Source organism: Danio rerio, chromosome 13, assembly GCF_049306965.1.
Source record: "Danio rerio strain Tuebingen ecotype United States chromosome 13, GRCz12tu, whole genome shotgun sequence".
In the NCBI taxonomy this organism is placed as follows: Eukaryota; Metazoa; Chordata; class Actinopteri; order Cypriniformes; family Danionidae; genus Danio; species Danio rerio.
In genome coordinates this window covers 42706093-42728822 of record NC_133188.1, presented here as the reverse complement: position 1 = coordinate 42728822, position 22730 = coordinate 42706093, and the positions used below count along the sequence as shown (strand labels likewise).

The following is a 22730-nucleotide window of genomic DNA, read 5'->3' as shown; positions in this document are numbered from 1 at the left end:
TTGTTTTCAACCTTCAGGTTAGTGTGTTGAAGCAGGGATGGAACTAAACTGTGCAGGGCTGCGGCCCAACAGGAACGGAGTTTGACACCTCTTGAAGTAACAAATCTATTTTTGGCTGTGATAATAAAAAAAATGTTTTTTGAGCACAGTAATTAGCAAATTAGAATAATTACTGATTTCTGAAGGAGAATGAAACCAAGATTTATCACTCCTGAATCTAAAGCTTTGCCATCACCAGACTGCACTCAAAATGTATTCAAATTTAAAAGTTATTTTACATTAAATTAGCATAAAAGACTTCGAATCTTTTATACCAAGAAACTCCCAATATTTAAAAACAAATGAATTACATATTCATGGTTTCTCTCAAGGTTTTTTTTCTTCACTCTCCTATCAGGTGAAGTTTTTTTTCCCTGGCTCTCCGCTGTTGAATGGTTCAGGATTGGTAGAGCTACGCATCGATGAATTTGCTCTTCAGTGTTTGAACTCTCAGTAATGATTTTAAATCACACTGAACTGAGCTAAACTGAACTGAACTTAAACATTAAAACTGAACTACACAGTTCCAGTTACTATGACCATTTATGTGAAGCTGCTTTGACACTATCCACATTGTAAAAGAGCTATACAAATAAAGCTGAATTGAATTGAATATAAACACATCTTATAAACATAAACGAATCTTTTGGTTTCTTGTCCATGGCAAATTTTAAAAACAGAGAGAAAGAGAATCTAAACTCACGCCGTCATCTGAGCAGTGGGGGCGCTCTTGTACCAGCATAAGTCGCTGCTGGTTGGTGCTGGTCCAGTAGGCCGTGTCCGAATGCCGGCAGAGGGAATGTAAGTTTCCTGGAGCTGCTCTAAACCAAGATGATCATAAAACAGTGTTCTTCCCTCCGCTCCTCCATCTTCACACCTCCCTTCATCCTCCGGGAGCCCATTAACATAAACCACACCATCGGTCTCCTCATAATAACCATTCTCAATCATCTCATGCTCCTGCTCTTCCTCCTCATCCTCTTCATCATTAGCATTGGGGCATGTCTGAATACCCAATGTTATGGCTGCCGTCTCTAAAGGGCTGATTTCAGATATATCAGTACTGGACCGAGAGCCAAAGTAGTTTTCTACAAAGCCTTTCTTCACCATGTCTGTGCTGCTGGTGACTGATGTACTGGACTGGGCTGCTGTCTGTGGTTCACTACAAGCTTCCGGACCACCTGGAAGATCTGTCTCGTTAGATCCGACAAGTCTGTCAGAAGCAGAAGTTTCACAGCGGGACTGCAAAGCAGAGTCCATCCCATCTCCATGACTGGCTTTTTGTTGAGCCAAGACTCTAGAGTTTGTCAGCAAGAGGCTTTGAGATTCTCCGGAGAAGATGAGACTCTGTTCCTGGACCAGGATGCTGGACTTCCTGCTGGTGGCCTCTGTCTCCACCTCATCATCCGAAGGGAGTGAGTTGATGGAGGTGAGGGAAGATTGGACGCCGCTTACGCCGCTGGTGCTTTCAGGATTGAGGCCTTCCAATGCGGTGGCTCCTCTGGAAGCAGGACTGAGCGGAGGTGGTCTGTGAGGAATCAGCTCTGTAGGTGCTTCGATCCCAATAGGAGCAAAAGGAGATGGAGAAACCGGGGCTAGCTGTGTCGCAGAGCTGGGTTCGCTTTCAATTCCGGAATCCGAGAGTCTGGAGGAGGCTTGAGGAATATTATCGTTCCTCAAAGCCGCTCCACAAGGTCCGACGAAAGTAGCACCATCTCCAACTCGACTCTTGAACTCAGAGAAATCAGTCTGTGTGATTTCTGGAACATCCCTCTTGGTGGTGCGCTCTGGGTGGTGCGGTAAGAGAACGGTGACCTTATCGCCCTGGTAGGGGTCCTTGTCACTGGGTTTGACATCAATATGTCTGAGGCCAGCAGGTGGATGTGTGGGATCTACTCTGGCAGCGGCGGCCTCTGCTCCAGTACCTGCCTGGGGCCTGGCCTGCATTTGCAAACTCATAAGATTGGGAAAGCCGTCACTTAGGATTGTGGCGTTACCTTGAAGGTTGCCAGATGTGCAGTCTTTAGCATTCTGAGCACAATGCGTGGTCGTGGTTTCATTCTGAAGAAGGAATTTACCTCCATCCTCTAGCTCATCTCTCTGATTGCATTGATGGTCGATGTCTTTGGACTTAATGGTCTTTTCACTGTGAGGAACCTTCAAGTTCTTGTAGCCTGTGAGCACCACAGAATCTTTCGAGCTCTGTCTGATCAGCTTCTTTGAGTTTTCGGTCTTGGTGTTCTTCTTGAGCTTGATGGACTTGGCTTTGGATTTAAGGGAAGGCTCGTTTTGTTCAGGCCAAGCAGTGGCAAAGGAAGCTTGCTGCTTATCTGGATACGGACCGAGGGCTCCACTGGCAATGCAGTCCTTTGAGTTGGATCTATCTGCTTTGGCGGACACAGAGCCACTCCTGTTGTTTTGGAGTCCAAGCCATGGACCATCACGATCTTTAGGGTGGAAAACAAAGTAGACATTTAGCTGATTAGTTTATCCCAAGTGACTACTGTACACTAATAGACTGTTTTTCTAAAATAGTTTGAGATTAAGTGCATAAAGGTGAGAGAGAATTAAAATTTTACTGCCATTTCAGCTGTCATGACAAAAAACAAAAAAACAAAACAAAAACAAAAACAGATCAAGTTTATCATATTTAAATACCACTTTTCTATAATTATAAAAAAAAATCTAACAATTAAGAGTCATTAACAGCAATAAATAATACACTAGGTAAAATAAATAAATAATAATAATTATGATAAAATATAAGACAAAAATCTCAAACTGTTTTTTAAGGTTTTCTTTTGCAAAAAAATTTACAATGTTAGAAGGATTCGCATTTAAAAATATTTCTTTTAAAGTCTCTCTAGATAAAAATTGTTGTCTGATAACATTAAAAATAGGGCATTTCACAAGAATAGGTTTAACAGTTTTGTTTAAGTTGCAATAGTCATTTTGGGGGTTCTTCTCCTTTAAGTAAACTTTTACGTGCGAATCTCATGTGTCCAATGCGGCATCTTCTGTACACAATCTCATCATGTCTTGAGTTAAAAAATAAATAAGATTTTCTTCCTATTTCTGGCTAAATTTCAAAAAGTTTATTTTCTGAGCACTGATCCCATTCTGTTTGCCATTTGTTTAGAATCTAGCCTTTTATTAGTGGCTTTAAATCTGAAGGTGGGATTTTGCACTCCAGTTCATAAAGGTGTAAATAATTAAATACACTATGAAGGTCAAAGTAGGTCTGACATGATATCTATTTTTGTTGTGCGATATATTGTGATAAACTATATTATTGTCATTTTCAGACCATTTTATGCCACTCATTATATAATGACAATATTGACAATATAATATTATCACAATGCAAATACACACAATATTTAAAGTAACAATTTAATAATTAGGCATTAGAATCACAGTGTGAAACTGATATCCTAAATAAATAATAATAAATGTTAACATAAAAGTGCAAGGTAAAAAGTAGCAGAGGTTGTGATACCTGCTACCAGATCTATTTTAAGTTGTCAGACACCCACATGAAAATATACTATAGTAATTTATATAGTTAAATTAAGTCAATATATTGATTACTGTGATAGGCCTAGGTCTGAGCCTTCAAACTTTTCGTAACCAAACCATTATATTTATCCACTATGTTCCACCTACAAGACAGGTGTGTAAATTTGGTTCCTTATAGAACAAAGTCCTGCAAAGTTTATCTATAACACAATTAACCACACCTGAACCAACTTATCAAGGTCTTCCAAATTACTAGAAACTTCTAATCAGCTAGGTCAGGGGGGAAAGTTAGGTTATGCAAACAAACATATAGCTTGATTTATTTTAATTTATTAGTTAGCTTGGTAAGACTTTAGTTTAATTAACAATTTTCACTATGAACTAGGGCTTATTATCTGTCTATTATAAAGATATTGTTTGCACATGATTTTATTCTGCATCTCTAAACCACCCATTAACTAAACCAACAACTACCTTAATAACCATTAATCAACAGTAAATTAGGAGTTTATTGAGGCAAAAGTCATAGTTTGTGGTATGTTTATAGCAAGAAGAATTGTGCCTTGAAATAAAGTGTGACTGCTTATTTTAATAGGAACAAAAAAAGAAGAAAAAAACAATAGTTCTAGCTGAAAATATCAACCTTATACTGCACATAGAAAATATATTATACTATTATTATATCGTCACCTTGGAATCATAAGGTTCTATTTGCGTTCTAAATGTTTTTGAGATATTGAGCTTCAAAGTTTTTGCATTCCATAGCAAACAGCATGTGTGTAACATTTGTTTTTTTTGTTTTTTTTTTTAAATAAAAACTCTTAAAATGTAAACAACTTATAAGAAAACATCCCATAATGTAAATAAGTTGATAAGAATATGTCAATAACTTAATTTTGACAAAAATGTCAGACAAAACCTTATAATTCTAAGGTGACAATATATTATTAGCTTATACTAATTTACTTTGCTGTCTAGCAGTAACAGCATATTTTTCACACCTGTATTTTTTACAGCTGATTAATTGTTGTACAATATAACATAAGGAATCATATTAGTTTATTGAATGCATCCTTTTGTATAAAGTATTTTACTGAATCATTTATATGACATGATCATTTCTATAAATGATTCATTGCTATGAGGATTCGGTTACATTTTACAGTTAGTTAATGTATTACTAGTAGTTAATTATTATTAGTTAAATTGTTACTGCTTTCATAATATGAGCCGATTGCTAAAATTATATCAATATATATTATCAATGGAGTACCACCAGTGCACATACCTTCAGTAACAGACTCCAAATATCTGTCCTCAAAGATGATTGGTAGGGAGTTCACATCCCCGTCAAGATCAGCACATTCAACAGGAAGAGGTGGTAAGGACAAGAAGTAGGAAGAGCTTTTGATAGCTGTGGTCATTTGTTGGTGACTGTGAGCACTGTTAAAAAAAGAGGTTCACTTGAATTATAATGAGAATTCAAATTTGCCCATTGTGCTAAAAGACTACTTTACAGGAATGAGATTTTAAGACATACTGCAGTTCCTGGTAGGCCAGTGCACTCTGTCGTGGGTGTTCAAGACAAAAGAAAGCTTCAGCAAATCTTTGCACCTAAAATTATAAAAAATTAAGTAAGTCAGAAATACACACTAAACAATCACTTCTAACAACACAACATCAAGCTTTTGAATATTTAGTGCTTTTCAAACTGCGCTTAACCCCAGGTTATTGTAACTTTATAACTTAAACCGCCACAGGGTCAATTTTACCCATCACTGTTATTCAAATGTACATAACAGACCTTCAAAAAAGCATTCGAGCCTCCCAGTCATCGATTTTTACTAAAATTGCCTTATTTACAATTCCCAGATATTTCAAAATTGTTTAGATAAAAATAGATTAAAAAGTGGGACATTTATACCTTTTATACCATTTATACCTTCCCACTATAAAAAAATGCTTGTATCTATGCACTGCTTATGTAAATTACTCACCAATGTCTTTTATTTTCAATTTCACTCACTAAATTAGTGGTTATAATAAATGAATAAAATAAATGAATCTGTTCTTCGTACCTCACTTAAATAAACTAAGATGATCTGGCAGATCCTGGATCTTTTAATGTTGATAACTGATCTCTGGCTAATTTCGTTCTTCAAACAAGTTTGCGAATCAGATTAAAATGTCTGGATAAACTGATCTGAGATCGCTGCATGTGTTGTGAAGGACAGATCTATCGATCCTCGAAATCGTGATCAGCAATGCAACGATTGGCTGACGGCACAACAGCATAATGACATCTTCTGATTAATATTCAATTATTCATGAACAAAATTGCATAAAATTCGTAGTAAACGGTTTGTTAAATATGATACGCAATAACCTTCCATATTTGTTGTGGGCTGCAGGCTTTACACATTCACGTGTCAAGAGTATTTAGCAATTTATTTAGTTTTACAGTAAGAGCAAATTTTATTCACTATGGTAGCCATAGTTTTAGTTTCTTAATCGATGTAAAGAATAACTGGATGTTTACAAAAGCATTTTGATATTGGTAAAGGTCAAGGTCATCAAATCACCGTCATATTAGCTGGCAAAGCAAGTTCATGACTGCATATGTATTATTGCTTAAAAAAAAAAAAAAAAAAAAAGTTGCACATTGTGCATGTCTATTACACACAAGTTCATATCAATAAATGTTCTCTTTGAACCACCAGGTGGCAGTCTTTGTACTTTTATTTTGGAGTGCAGAATGCATAAGTTTTATTAATAACTTAATAAAACTTAATAACTCTTTGCTTGAACTGACCCAATCTAATCCTGTTTATATGAAATAAGCCTGCTACCTAGCAGGTTTGAGCTACCAGGTCTGTTGCTATGACAACAACTCTCGGATAAATTTTGAAGAACTAAACGATCGTGGACTGTGTCAAATCGTCAATAACCAAATCCAGCTAACTGAGTAATCCACATACGAAGAACGGACCCCTGGTCTAAACACTTTTGTTTACAGTAGTAAAAAAAAAAGGAAATAGTAGGTTTGTTTTTCTAGCTATTACTAAACAAAATTTGTGCTGGTTATAATTTACCCGCACTGGCGATTTTAGGTATACAGAGATCTCCGGCGTTTCTAGTGTCCTGGGTAAAGATGTTTCACACCTGTAATTTGTGGTCTTAACCCTTCATTGCAGAACTAATTTAGTTCAGTGTAAAATGGTGCAGTGTTTGCTTGTTGTTGCTTGATGCATGGCAACAGAGACCAATCAGAGTTGAGCAGTGAGGTTAACATCACAAAGCTCACAAAAAACAAGGGGTGTGAACTCAGCTTGTGCAAGATAAAGTAAAAGCCTTAAATTAAGCAACTTCAAAACATTGTCTTTAAAACTTTGTCTGCTGTTTGTCCGATTAGCAATATTGACAATGCAAATATGCAAATAAGAGTGTTAACCCAAGGTTTAAGAATATACAGTGTGAAACATCTGTTAATGAATACAGAGGATTATTTATTAACCCCACTTTTAGTAAGAGCAGTTTGAAACGCGATTACAAATAACCCAGGATTGCATATGTCCAGGGTTAAGGATGACCCACGGTTAACAGTTTCAAGTGTGAAAAGCCCTTTTTTGTTACCAAAAAATGTCAGAATGTCCTGCAAAAATGTGCAACACAAAGCAAGTATAATCAAAATCTGAGCGTTCACCCGTAGTGTGTGGTGCTCCTGGGCCAAAAGCACAAAAACACGCTCATTTAGTGACACAACTTCCAGGAAATTCCCCCACAAAGCCATGAGTAGGGAACATAGTTGCGCCAAATTCATGTTCACCAATTCAGCCAACTCATCTGGGCTCTCTGCTTTCTGCTGGAAGATCAGAAACACTTTTATAAAAGAGGGCAAAACACCAACACATAAAGCACTAGCCAAAACAATCACATTGGTAATTTTATTTTTCAATAGTGTATCTCACAATGTATTTACTATAGATGAAAATTTATTTAAATGATTTCTAAATTATTAATTTGAAAAACAATAACAAAAACTCCATACATACATGCTTGCATGCATGCACACAAATTGAGCAGTGTGGCTTGACAATATACAGTTGAAGTTAGAATTATTGGCTCCCCTGAATTATTACCGCCACTGTTTATTTTATTTTTTCTCCCAATTTCTGTTTAACAGAGAGATTTCTTCAACACATTTTCTAAACATAATAGTTTTAATAACTCATTTCTAATAACTGATTTATTTCATCTTTACTGTGATGACTGTAAATAAAATTTGACAAGAAAGTTTTCAACACTTCTATACAGCTTAAAGTGACATTTAAAGGCTTAACTAGTTTAATTAGGTTAATTAGGCAGGTTAGGGTAATTAGACAAGTCATTATATATCGATGGTTTGTTCTGTAGACTATCCAAAAAATATATAGCTTAAAGGGGCTAATAATTTTGACCTTAAAATGGGGTTTGAAAATTAAAAACTGCTTTTATTCTAGCTGAAATAAAACAAATAAGACTTTCTCCAGAAGAAAAAAATATTATGAGACATACAGTACTGTGAGAATTTCCTTGTGCTGTTAAACATCATTTGAGAAATATTTAAAAAAGAAAAGAAAAAATTACAGGGGGGTTATTAATTCTGACTTTAATTGTATATGACAGCGAAGTCTATTGTATGTAAATATATCCAAGTAACACGGTACCACTAACAGTTACTAGTGATACAGAAGCACATATGGATAAGACCATATAAAGTTGCACATGCCTGATATTAAATTAATTATTAAGCACAACACATTGTTAAGAAGAGTTCAAGTGTTTGTCAGTACAAATGATCGCTAGTTTGAAGCATGCAAACAGACTGAAACTCTCAGATAGCATGCAATTCCAAATTATTTGATTATAAAATTAAATGTTCAGCTTCTCTGGATTTAAAAGGTATGTTTTTTAGTAAATGGTTTCATTTCTATTTAAATTTAATATATTCCATTAAAAAATGTTAAGGTAAATTAGTACTATTTGGTACTGATATAAATCAACTTTTGTTATCCTTACCAACTGTCATTTTTCTCTATAGTTGTGTTTTTATTAAGCATTTAAATCTAATTAAATAAATACACAAATAATTATTTATTAGTAGTATTAATAATAAGAATTATTACAGAGTATATACAGGTTTTAGAGATTAAAATTCAATATCCTTTAAGACCTTTTACAACACTCTTTCTATACACTTTATGACCTCATCGCCACTAAGTTTTAACCGCTAACATTTTAACTTGCAGTACATTTACGAAATGCTAATTGTAAGAAACTAATCCTAAACAAATTCTTTGTTCATATGATGAATAAAAATGCTAATCCAGCAGGTTGCGACAATAACAGCAGGAATAATAGAGTTTCCTTGGTTACTGCAGTAAACAAAGCAACATGATGTCAAATCTAGCAGGATTTTATGGATTTCATAAACTACACAGCATCTCAATATTCACAGATTAAATCCAGGCAAACTTTAGCACACAGCTAGACATTAATAGCCCCTTTCATACAGTGATACCAGTAAATATCTAAATGACTTAACCGCTAAATTAAAAAAAAGCGTTGTTCACCCAGACGAGGACGTTGCGGAATTTTTCCGGAAAAAGACCGTTCACATATCCATTCCAAAATACCGGTAAATTCTGACATCATTAACCAGAAATGACCTCTAAATGGCTGCGCTTGTATTTGTAAACATTTGACCACATTACAAACTCTGTGGATAGATGAGTATTGTGAACAACTCCGATGAAAACGCATGTCGAAGTGTACATGATGTGTGTGTGTGCTGGTGCTCAGGGGCCGTTTCACAGGCACACGCGAAGCTTGAAGGTAAACAAACAATGGCTTATCATAAGCATCTTGTCGATAATTATTTACACAGTTGGCATTATGATGAATATATAATCGTTATCTGACTAACTTCTAGCAGGTAAATGTGTCTGGGAAAATATTCAAAGGCTATTACTCTTATAAACCGCGCGGACGTGAATGTGTCTGACTGTTTTGATTGGCTAAAGTAGACGTCCCATGTCAGCACGTTCTAGACGTGCAAGCGCTCTTTACGGCAATCTTCCTTCTGGGTTCACACAGCGCAGCATTCCGGCAAATTACCAGTAATGTTACAACTTCTCTTTCCGGAAAATAGCCAGAACGAATTTACTGGTATTTTCAAAAAGGGCCGGTTCACACACACACACCTTTACGGAAAACTGCAGGTAATTTTCCGGAAAGGTCTGTATGTGTGAAAGGGGCTATTGTATAGTCAAAGATGATACTAAATGTAATACCTTGTAACATAGCGTTTAAGACTTTTTAATTGCCTTAAATTTATCTAAATTGGTTTATCAACTTTAAACACTTTAAGACCCTGCGGACATCCTGTATTAATATTAATAATAATAATAATATTAAAATGCATTTTTGATGCACTATTCTTAAACTCAAGAGTGCTACATAATGTACAAAAAAAAATGCTACCAAAATTCAAATAATAAAAACAGTAATAAGTAACACAATAACTAATAAAAATCAAATAAACAAAAGTAGACAACAAATCCTCTTCCACATTTTTAAACAAACTCATATTTGTTGGCAGTGTTTGAATTATACATTGACGATCAGGGGGGTCAACTTTTTCAGTAACACTATTTTGTGTAATACATACTTCAGTGAATCCAATTAAATGGCATCTATTTTATTAGTGCAACATCTTTAATTTTTAGTGTTTTATGGGATAATTTGTGTACTCTGACCAACAATATACACCGATTAGCCATTTTAGAGGTTACTGTAGGTCAAACTACACAAATAACACATCTAATTTTGCCTTACTTTTAGGGTACATGAAGAAACAAACACCTATTTTACAAGAAAAGTGTTTTGCTTACCATGTCGATTGGCTTAGATTAATCAACGTTATTATGCATTCACAATGGTATAATCCATTATAGGGGTGTTCAATTATATATTTATATCTATTATTTAATTAGTAATATTAGTATTTAAGATTCAGATCAGAGCAAACTATTTCTTACTATTTAGAGAACTGACCCACCATACATGCGTTTTCACATCCTTCAGGAGGGATCAAGCATTATTGGGGGGTCAATAATCCCCCCCTAAACCCCCTCTGTAATTCGCACCTAATTTTTGTTTGTTCCTTTTATATGTAAATAATGCAATATAGACATATAAAAATAAATACCAATGCACGGTCTAACTTTAGTCTTAAATTCATTCCATACCTTGACTTGTTCACAAAGCTCATGAAGTCGGACCTCCACATCAAGTTCCTCTAAAGAAACAAAAGGAAAAAACAAAACAAAACAAACCACTAACATGAAAATGATGTTCCTACACAGCATTAGTATGGAGTGAATAAAAGAGAAGGGTCAGTCTGAAGAGCCTGTAAATGACAACACGTGAGAGGAAGCTAGAAGGAACAGCACAGGAAGTAGGAATCAGAGGACAGCTTACGTTCAAGCAGTAAAACTGATCCCAAGTCAGCCTGAGATACTACTAAAGGACAGAAGAAGGACTGAACTGAACTAAGAGCTCCCTCACTCAAGGACACTTGCCATTGGCCAATGTCCAAGTTAGGGGCAATAGAAGAAAGAAGTGAACACAAATGAAAGGCAAGAGGCGTGTGGAGCTTAGGGTCGGTTTTGGAGGGACGTACCTATGTAGACGTGCCTTTGGCCTGGAGGGTAAGGTCTTCTGAGAACTCGTTCATAAAGGACCTGCATGCTGGGCTTGGCTAGTGGTGGGATTGCACATATAGGCACGTTTAAAATTTTCACTCTCCCCTTTTTGCTTAAGTTTAATGAATGCTTAAGTTCAGTCAAGCGATGCACTTGGTCAGAAAAAGTAAGGGGTGAGTGGTTTAGTTTTTATTAAGTGCGTAAAGGATTATAGTGAAAGTCTGAGAGGGGAACCCATATTAAAGAGGTCAGTAGGTAAAAGAAATAAGGAGATAAAAGGATTTGCATGCTGAAACATACATATAAATAGAAAGAGGCATATAATTTCAGACATGTGAGAGATTAAGACTTATTAGAGACATTAAGGATCTTTTAAATCATGAATGTTTATTTATATACTATATATTTTTACTAAATTAGTGCATTAGTGAAATTAAGTGTTTAGTGAGTGAGTCAAGAAAGTTATTAATTCAGTGATTGGATGGGTTCTGATGAGATTAAAATGTGTACTAATAAATCATTCCATGCAAATACAACAAAAACATAACTATATATTTCACAAGGCAGTAGAGAAGGGCAATAAGCAAAAAATTTGTTACAATTTGATTGTGTAAATATATGTTTTTACATTGCACTTAAATTTGACTAAATACCTGCATGTAATTAATTTCTGTAATTACAATTATAATTACACTTTTGACCATCCCTTTCACCTTAACCCACCCTTAAACCTATCCTACTCTAGAAGTCTTCTGCAATACATTATAAACACATTAAGTACATTGTATTTATATTTTGATGTAAGTACATAGTAGTTAAGGACACTTAATGTGAAGCAGGACCAAAAATAATAATAATACGTGTGTGTGTGTGTGTGTGTGTGTGTGTGTGTGTGTGTGTATATATATATATATATATATATATATATATATATATATATATATATATATATATATATATATATATATATATATATATATATATATATATATATCATAATCCTTTTTTTTTTTTTTTTTAGAAAATCACAATATGTAAATATTTTGGAGCAATGATTGAAAGAATACATGATTGACGTCCATCTAAAAATCATTGAAAACTTTTAGAAAAATAACAAAAAGTTTTTCAACCAGATTCAATGAGGGTACTTCTTTGTATATAATGCAAGATTTTTTTTGTTTTCTCCAGTCTGACAAGTTATTTCATATATCCTTCCGAAACATACAATTTTAACCAGACACATTCCTTCTGGTCTTCAGCTAAAGTTTGGTTTGGAAAAAGACTTTTAATTTTAATGCGAATGATTTTGAAGTCTTTTATGCTCAAAAAGCCTGCATTTATTTGATCAAAACACAGTATACACAGTATTATTGTGAAACAAAAACAAACTGTGGAACTATTTTTTAGTTTTTAAAACGTATTTAAAAGCTATGTGTGACAGTAAAACTGAAGCATCATTACTCCCGTCTTTACTGTCACAAGATCTTTTATAAAATCATTTGGATATGTTGATTTTCTGCTTCATGTAATGTAAATGTAATGTAGTGTGTATTCATATAGTGCATTTATTATGTATGGCCATACACCCAAAGTGCTTCACAATAATGAGGGGGGTCTTTCCACATCACCACAGTGTGCAGCATCTATTTGAATGATGTGAAGGCAGCCACAGGACAACCACACACCAGCTATAGGTGTAGTGGAGAGAGAGTGATAAAGCCAATTCAGTCGATGGGGATGATTAGGAGGACATAATCGTTAAGGGCCAATGGAGTGAATTTAGCCAGGACACCGAGGTTACACCCCTACTCATTACAAGAAGTGCCATGGGATTTTTAATGACTACAGAGAGTCAGGACCTCAGTTTAATGCCTCATCTGAAAGATGGCGCTCACTGAAAGTATAGTGTCCCCTTCACTATACTGGGGCTTTAGGACTCACAGTCCACAGGTTGAGCGTCCCCTGCTGGCCTCACTAAGACCAATTCCAATAGCAACCTTGTTTTTCCCATGTGGTCTCCCATCTAGGTACTGACCAGGCTCAGCCCTGCGTAGCATCAGTGAGTAACCAGTCTTGGGCAGCAGGGTGATACGGCTCTTAAGAAATATTTCTTCTTATTATTTAAAATTAAGTTAAAATAATTTTAATAAAAAAAGTTTATATTTAAAAAAGAATTTGGAAATAAAATCCATCAAATACAATCAATTCAACAAATCCTAGCTGAATAATAATATTAAAAACAAAAACAAAAATTTAGGGCAGTATATGACTCGTAAAGCTGTGCATACTGAAGCTCTGTGGTCTGGCTAAAAATGACACCCTTCTGAAATTACAATGTTAAAGCTAATTAAACCCACTCATCAAGACAATCAGCTGCCAAAAACTTTTACACAGAATCAAACTGCCGTTTTAAGATGAAGTATTTCAAGTTTACAAAAAGGTTTACAATCACTCTATGATCTACATACCAAGCTCCATGCGCTGGGATGCGGGCAGATTCTTGGTCAGGGAGGTTAAGTAACAGAACAGGCTCTGATATGCCCGCAGCAGGTTGGCACACATGTTCTGGTGCAGGCTGAAGGCATGCTGGAGGCACTGATCCGATACCAGGAAGCTTTTGCCCTGAAAATCAGAAAATAGGGCACAATGCACCACTTGATATTGTGTCAACAGCAGAAGCGTTTTTTCCATAGAGATTAAAACCAACTCTTGCCATCTTTTACATCTAAAAGTGTTTTCCATTCACTCTATTTTTAGCAAAGGGCAGCCATTTGTAACACAAGGCAAATATTGCAGGTGAATAAAATAACAGCTCTCAGCATACTAAAATGATTAAATATGCAAATTCTTTATTAAACATGCTAATTTATTTGCATATTTTTGTAGCACAAAAACATGAACACTGGATTAAGTCAGGATAAACATCTTCTGTTTCATTTTTATGACAATAATGTCAATTGTTTGTACAAAGAGGAATCTAATTTTATCCTTCTGTAATAAAAAAAAAACTGCAAACAGCCAATAAATGTACAATCAAATGTGAATTTATCTATAAATCTATGCCCAGTGTAAAAACGGCAGAATATAGATATGAATAAAACTGTGAAGATTGATGTAATAGCTACTAAAACTCAGTTCAGAATAAAACAACAATTTTTCCTTCACATCAGCGTGAAAAAAAACTTTTTATGAAAAGACAAAAAGAACAAAATCTCAAAATGAACAGACACGACAAAAAAAAGGGAGAAGTGTTTTTATGTAAAGTATTTCGTCTTAAATGTGCACGGCTTCTGATGTCATCCTCTTCTGTTCGTTTTTACATTTACAAAGCAGGTCATTATGCTGCTTGATACTAAACATAGTTGACGTTTACTGCACTTTGATTTTCTTCATGTTATCTACTTATAGTGGTTCATGAATCAAAAGTCTTTCACATTAGTTAGTGTATTTAATTACATAAAAAACAATGAACTGTACATTTGTTAGAGTATTTATTAATCTTTGTAAATGTTGGACGATACAGTTGTTCATTGTTAGTTCAAGCTCATGAATTAAATTAACTATGTTAACAGGAACAGTATTGGATTTTAATAATGAATTAGTAAATGTTGAACTATGATTATAAATGCTGTACAAGCATTCTTCATTGCTTGCTCATGCTAGTAAACACATTAGATTAACCATATTGTGAAATGTTAGCAAAATGGCTTATTTCCACTGTAGAAATTAAGCATTTATAAAGAGCAGTGGTCTGATTTATAAAGTTTGCATAGAAATATTTTAAAAATAAACATACACCAGAATAAAATTTGAATTTATTATTAATTATGTCTCATATGATGATTTAAAGTGATTTAATTGAGTATAAATTTAGGTTTAAAATGAGTTTACTTACAGCTGTGCACATTCTACCATCAAGTTTGTTTTGTCAGAGATCACATTCACAAGCTTGTGAAGTGGCGTACACACATTTACACCCATGTTTTTTGCTTACGCCATGTTTATAAATAAAACCTCAGGTCATATGAGTTTTCACAATAACATCTGCATTTTGTGAAGTAGCTGTCCTCAGTGTAAACAGACTGTAAAGTTGTTAACCAAGAAAGTGCATTATACATAATTTATAAATTAGATATTGCTTTTCAAAAGAAAAAGACAGCTCTGAATTGCCTTAAGTTGCTATATCTTAAAATATTTAGCCTGCTTTTGATTTACATAAACACAATCAAAGTATTACATTTGCATAATAGCAGCCTGTCTGCAACATATGAGCACTCTGAAAAAAGCGTTTAATTTCTGAACATGGAATAGATACGCAAGACCAATCAATTCAGATTTGGCCAGCTGACCAATCAGAGCAGAGCTGGCTTACTGAAAGTAACGTTTACAGATATTAAGCCTTAAATTGATTCAAATGAACTATACAGAAAACATCAATACATATTAAATGCATATTCTGGGAAAAAAAACAAGGTTTTCTCAACAGAAATGCTTTTAAACTTATTGTAGGCGACTCCAACACAATATTAGGACATAACATAATCTGACCTGCTCTTAAATAAGGATAGAAATGTTTAGTGAACTCAAGAGCTCACAACGGCCCAGTAAGCACCTACATGATGACTTAATGTGACAGAAGTCTCATTTACAGTAACAGCTCAAGCCTTTCAGTTCCAAGATGTGTATTTATGGACAGTCTTAACGCTCTCACTTCTATTAAGAGAATTATCACTTCCTTTGTACTCATCTTTTTAAATGCAAAGTCAGCAAAGTGTTTCTGTATAAATGAATTCAAATGAAAGACGTTGCGTTCATGCGACAAAATCTGTTGAGTAAGGGTATTTTTATGTATCTATGTACATGTGTGTGTGCGTGAGTGAGTGTGTGTGTATTCTTACATCAGGGGACAGCTGCTTGACGTAGGTGCTGCCGAACACCACAGTCTCCAGCGGTGGGATGAGGGAGTCTTTGCTCTGTGCCGGAGCATTACGATTCAACCAGGTGCTTTTTACTGGCCGGGGGAAACTGAGAGGAAGTCAAATACAACACAGAAATTCATAGAACTCTCAAAATAAGAGCAATGCTTAAAGATGACACCTTTTGACACATCTGAAATGATGTTGTTTACCAAATAACAAGCAAATAATGGTTCTCACAAGGGTTTCTGTAGTTTATATGAAGGTAAATTTTAGATTTTAAGACCAAGTAAAGAAATTACTTTTGAAATTAAAACTACAAAAGAAAACCAAACTAAATTCAAATAGAAGGTATTTTTCATACTTCACTGACACATATTTGTTCTTGTTTTAAGCAGTTCAGTGCATTGTTTTTGTTTTTTGCAGTACATGTAACATTTAATGTCAATTTAAAGTCAGTTTAATAGTCAATATAAAGACTTGAGGAAATCCTTATGCAACATGTCAAATAAAATTCAGGTTGGTTATATTTATTTATTTATAAAACAACTCTGTTAAGTGAACCAAAGCTGAACATATAAATATAAAATAAATAAAAAACAAATTAATAATACAATATTACTACAAATAATTTTTCATTATACATAGTTTTTAAATGTATTCCATGACTATAAAGTTTAAATCACAGCAATATGGTCATTAGAATAATTTCTGAGCAATATGGAAATGTTCAGCACATCTAATGTGTTCTTGCTGATTAAGTTAAGCATACATTTGTATACATACACTCACTGGCCACTTTATTAGGTACACCTTTCTAGTACCAGGATCCCCAAACCCTGGACATGGTCAGCAGCAATACTCAGGCAGGCTGTGGCATTGAGTGTTCATGGTGCTCAAATGGTACTAAAATGTGCCAAGAAAATAACCTCCAGACCTTTACACCACTACCACCAGTGTGAACTGTTGATACAAGGCAGTTGATGCCAAATTCTGACCCTACCATCTGAATTCTGCAGCAGAAATCGAGACTAATAGACCTGATCAGTTTGGCCTGATACCCAATTTATATCGTATGTTAGCCAGGCAATGAAGATCGCTGGTTTTTAAACAAATCAAATCTTAAACTCTGCAATTTTGTATGAGATGACAATTAACCGGAAGCCCTGGGGTTTGAACCCCAGGTTTGAACTGCAGCAGATCGTCTTGACCATGTTCATATGTCTAAATGCATTGAGTTGCTGCCATGTGATTGGCTGATTCGACATTTGCATTAGTGAGCAGTTGGACAGGTGTACCTAATAAAGTGGCCAGTGAGTGTATATCTTGATCCTGTTTTCACAGAATTAAAAAGTTAACAGAATTAAAATTCCCTAGCTATTTTTTGTTGGTTTAAAGTCATTTTACCCGTCAGTGTACTGTCATCACTTATGACATTCAAAATGACTAGTACAATCTGTCGGTCCAGTTCTCAGTGCACCACTGACCTTATTAGAGGCTGATGCAGAGCCACCAGTGAAGCATGGATTGTGGCAGAGATGACAGACAGGTGGAAGTAGTCAAACATGACGTTGACGTGGTGGTGGATGCCTCTGTGGAGGCTAAAGTGCAAACGCAGCGTACGGCTGCTGATGCTCTGCAGAGAACTGGGCTCCTCAGGCCTGAATACAGACAAAAACACTCTTAAATCTGAAACAACTGGTTTTAAGTAATGATTTTTGTTATTTTAAATACAAAACCCAAAATATGAGCAAAAGTACAATCTGAAAATAGCTAATTTTCTACATACGAGTAGTCTCCATCAGTGAAGAACAGGTCCAAACACAGCTGAAAGTCAACTTCATTTAAAGACTCTTCTACCTGCAGAAGGAAAACACCCTAATCATCATAACTAGTGATGCAGAGGCAGATTTACTTAACCCATGAGTTAAATTATAGATTTCACTCACCTTCTTTGCATCGAGCAGCATCATGACTTTGAATACAAAGACGTCGTTGACCACAATCTCCTCGTTTTTGTAAAGGATCTGAAAGGTTTTGCTGCAGACCACATCATCTTGAACTGATGCTGGAAAAGCCAGATCCGAACCTGTGACAAAAGGCACATTAGAAGGGCTTTACAAAACTTAGAGAGATGTGCTTCTCTTTTATATGAATCTATTAGAGGTGTAACAGTACATGTATTTGTCCGGAACCATCACAGTACAGGCATCAAATTCTGTTTATGTAATATGACATTGACAATGAATACAGTCAGTCCAGATGTTGCTGGAAGACCACAGCAGAACAAAAACTGAAGTGCAACTCAGACAAAATGTGACCTAGGGTGTGAAAAGGTTAGATGCCGTGCTCATGATTGGTTTCTAAAGAGTGCACCTCCACTATGTTCTGTCAAACAAAACATTTGTCATGCCAACTTGCTACTGCGAACAGAAGCTCGAAATATTTGCCCCGCCTTTGAGTTCTTCTGATTGGTCCACTGCTTTGAAACTGACATTGATGAGTGGCACTGCAAGTAAAATTTGAAATTATTTTAAGTAGGATTGCACGATAGTGAAAAAAAATATATGAGAAATGCAATATTGCTGTTGCATCTTGTGATATTTCTTACAATATAGCATTTCTCTAGAAAATTGTTATTTTTATTAGCCATGTTTTTAAATAATTTACATATTTAATGAAATTAAAATAAACCAGTTAAATATATTTTTCAGATCTAATTCAGACAATGTCAAGGTGCAAACATTTAGGCTACGTCTGCACTAATCCGAATAAATTTAAAAGCTTCTTAGTCTAAAAATGCTCATGCCAAAACAGACAGCATTTAAAACACCTGCTTTACAAGGTCATCCACCAGGTTAACTGAATTGGTCACATGACCGCATTACATGAATGAAAAAAATCTGTCATTCAAATTTTTTTGAACTTGAATTTCCTTATTTGAATTTCCTAACTTGAATACTGAACATCTAAAATTTAGGACAACTGAAATTTTCAAGGCTAAATATTTTATAGAAGCATTTTCAAACTTTAAAATTTTTTGTGTTCTGAATTCATAGACTGCAGATATCTAAGTTTGTAAAAATACAGTTTCAGATTTTCAAGATGAAGAAATTCAGAACATCAAATTCAATATTCTAATATTAAAAACCTGAAATTGAGATTAAGCAGAAGGTAGGTCAGGGGTCATCAACAGGGAACAGTAGACGACTATTAAATATTCAGCCTTAAAAAACTCAGTTGTCTTCAATTTCAGATATTCGAAATAGAAGTTATGATATTCAAATTCAAATTAAGAAATTTAAATTTAAAACTTTTTAACAGCATATAAAAATTCAGATTTATTAAATTACAATTGTCAATAATTCAAAATTCGGATTGTTTTAGCATAATGTTAGCTCCATAAAAATGGAGAGAAAAAATATGCATTTTTAAACAAAAATGTAAGATGACTTTAAAACACTATGAAAGAGTGAAAACCTCCATCGGTATTCTGACTCTGATTGGCTGTTGTCTTTAAAAAATAGTTTTTACACCTTTGGGCTGCTCCAACCAATAACAGCAACTTCTTTGGGGACGTTGGGATAAAAATAGTAAGCCCCCATCTGGTCACATTTAGATAAACAACCAATGCACAAAATGAACGTAATTTATCAGACGCCTGTGATGAGTGCGTACATTGCATATACTATTATCGTGATAGGGATAACTTTGTGATATAATGTGCAGCCCTACTTTGACCTTGACAAGATATAAAAAAATGTGGTGCTCATGTTCCAGGCAATTCAAAACATTCAAGTGTATACTGAAACTGTTTCTTATTCCTCTTATCATACATGTATCAAACCATGACCCCTCCATAAAAGATGTGTATCAAACCGTGATTTGTGTGTACAGTTACACCTCTAGAATCTTTAAAATAGTAACTTTGATTTGAAAGACATCCCTGCTGTCATATTTTATTGAACTCAATTCCTGGTAGGCCACAGCTCTGCATACTTTAGCTCCAACCATCTCCAACTCACACCTGCTTAATAGTCTATAGTAGTCTTAAACACCTTGATTAGTTGGATCAGCTGTGTTTGATTAAGGGTTGGAGCAAAACTGTGCAGAGCTGCGGCCCTTCAGGAATCGAGTTTGAGTCCTGTGTTTTAAATCATTCTTTTTCCGCCCTTTTTCTGTAGTGTGCATGCAAATATGGCCTGAAGTTTGACTCCAATGTTGTCAATGTCAAATGGCATTAGTGTCTGCACATCCTCCAACAAACTGTTCTTGATGTCAACCCACATTACGCATGCTTTGTAATCACAATGCTAAAAGAGAAAATAAAAATAAGCATACAAATATGCAGACTGCTCAGATATGTCTGAGGAGAGAATCTGCGAAATCTCTGGACAGACAATGATATTTTCTCATCACATTTCACCACAGGGCGTGAGATATTACACACTCTGATAAACACAGAGCTTGTTAAAGTAAAGCGAAAATTCTTTCAACCCACACTGTCAATCACTGTAGGCCCTAAGGTGAATGTTGATGTAACATTAAGAGAGCCGAAGGCTACATTGCTGAGAACTATGTTAAAAAGGGCAGGTTAGACATTTAACCTCCATTACTGAAATAAGCTGCATTCCTAGGAAATATACAGCCTGAGGAAACCTCTCCAGAAGTAAAACTGATCATCTGTTTTCCCTACAGCTTATAATACACACATACACACTTCTGCAGCACCAACATAATAATTAATTGCCATTTTAAATTCTTATATTTTGCTACTAAACTTTAAACTACTAGGTTTTAAAATGTATCAACAAGACATTTTTGACATATAATATTATTAAAGTAAATAACAGCTCAAAAGAAATATTTCATAAATAAAGCGAACATGCTGGATGCACTTAAATTCACAGTATGTGCACTTAAAAGGTAACATATTTGTGTGTTGTTAGGTTCAGAGTTTGTACCCGGCTGTAATGAGTCAGTGTTTCCTCTAGGATTTTTTCCATTTGTGGCGGCAGGCCTTTTACACCAGGGGTGTCAAACTCAATTCCTGGAGGGCCGAAGCCCTGCACAGTTTAGTTCCAACCCTGCTCCAACACGCTTACCTGTAGGTTTCAAACAAGCCTGAAGGACTCAATTAGTTTGATCAGGTGTGTTTAATTAGGGTTGGAACTAAACTGTGCAGAGCTGCGGCCCTTTTGGAACTGAGTTTGACACCTGTGTTTTACACAGATCTACCAATTACCTATGGCGTTATTTCAATGACATATATCGTGAACGCAGTATTACAAGTCAAGATTGCATTTATGTAATACGAGCATGGAAATCACTTTGCTTGCTCGACCAATTACCTCTGTTGGTGCACAAAACTTCTTGTATGCCCTCTCAAATATACGCTGCTCAAGGGCAGATTTTCTTGTGCGCTCTCAAATAAATGCCGCTGAAGTGCAATTCAGTGCGTATGTCTCCAACATTTATTAGATTTACTAGGATTATTCATAAATGTCTCCAATAGACCTACACAACGGCACTGATGCATCCCAAGTAAAGTAAAATGGTTATAAACTCCACAAGATAAAGTCATTGTATGCAGAGAAATCGACCTTTATCTATAAAGTATAACTATGGAAACTGTGTTCATCATAACTGAAAGCTACGTCGTGTTTGCTAGCCTCATGCAACGCACAGCCCTGTCTGTCTCTGTCTGTCTGTCTGTCTGTCTGTCTGTCTGTTAGTCAGTCAGTCACCTTAAAGGGTTAAACAAATAACGCACAGCACTACTATAATTACAAAAAAATTGCGTTGTTATAATTCACTTACCTTTTAATATGTTTTGGTGCAATTACAACCAACTATAAAAAAAACATTGACTAGATGTTTTGAATGAAAAGGTGTAATGTAGACGTGGCGGGACGAATTTTGGTGTTGCGCCCTGCCATGGAAGAATAAATATAGCGGAATCCATGCGGGTGCTTCCAAATTGCTGAATCATGATGGAAGATTACTACTCCATATTCGGAAATATTTTCAATAAGTCATTTAAAAGTATACAGAAGTTAAAAAAATAATACTTTTTGTGTTAGGAAAGGTTTTTAGTTTTAGGCCTCTTAGTTTACAGTATTCAATATTTGAAGTGAATCTTACCCTTTCATCAAAATAATCCTAAAACTATTCAACGACTCAATCTTAAAAATTTAGAAAACCTTCCACTTCAAATGTTGACTTTTGTATGTGCATGGCATGTTTAATGTTTTGGTGTTTTTACCTATGGGATGCAGCAGACTGGCTTCCACCCTCTGCGGGATCCGTGGCGGCACTTTCATACTGGCTCGGACCTGATAGAATCTGTCAACACAGAGAGCAAAATATGCATTTTAAAAAAAGCACTTTATTGCAATTGCAAAGGGGTCTAATACACAAACAAATATAACACAACCCAAGATTTTATAATGAGCAAGCCAGCTGCCTAAACTACAGCTCTTAACGGTTTAAAATCCATGCAAGCAATGAA

At 35.2% G+C, this 22730-nt stretch overlaps 1 protein-coding gene across 21 annotated transcripts in view; it reads right to left on the bottom strand.

Annotated features, from left to right (window-relative positions):
• fam135a (family with sequence similarity 135 member A) overlaps nucleotides 1-22730 on the bottom strand; it is a 46463-nt gene that overhangs the window by 8707 nt on the left and 15026 nt on the right. For 4 of the 21 annotated variants that reach the window (XM_073919801.1, XM_073919809.1, XM_005157006.5 and 1 more), the window contains 12 exons: nucleotides 22485-22564; nucleotides 18169-18308; nucleotides 18009-18079; nucleotides 17707-17880; nucleotides 16202-16328; nucleotides 13772-13925; nucleotides 11282-11359; nucleotides 10848-10897; nucleotides 7262-7420; nucleotides 5099-5172; nucleotides 4847-5001; nucleotides 743-2486 (listed from right to left, as the gene is read on the bottom strand). In XM_073919801.1, coding sequence (XP_073775902.1) covers nucleotides 743-2486; nucleotides 4847-5001; nucleotides 5099-5172; nucleotides 7262-7420; nucleotides 10848-10897; nucleotides 11282-11359; nucleotides 13772-13925; nucleotides 16202-16328; nucleotides 17707-17880; nucleotides 18009-18079; nucleotides 18169-18308; nucleotides 22485-22564 — 3006 coding nt within the window. Of the gene's footprint in view, nucleotides 1-742; nucleotides 2487-4846; nucleotides 5002-5098; nucleotides 5173-7261; nucleotides 7421-10847; nucleotides 10898-11281; nucleotides 11360-13771; nucleotides 13926-16201; nucleotides 16329-17706; nucleotides 17881-18008; nucleotides 18098-18168; nucleotides 18309-22484; nucleotides 22565-22730 lie in introns of all 21 variants that reach the window. The other 17 variants (XM_073919799.1, XM_073919807.1, XM_017358774.3 and 14 more) reach the window with 7 other exon arrangements.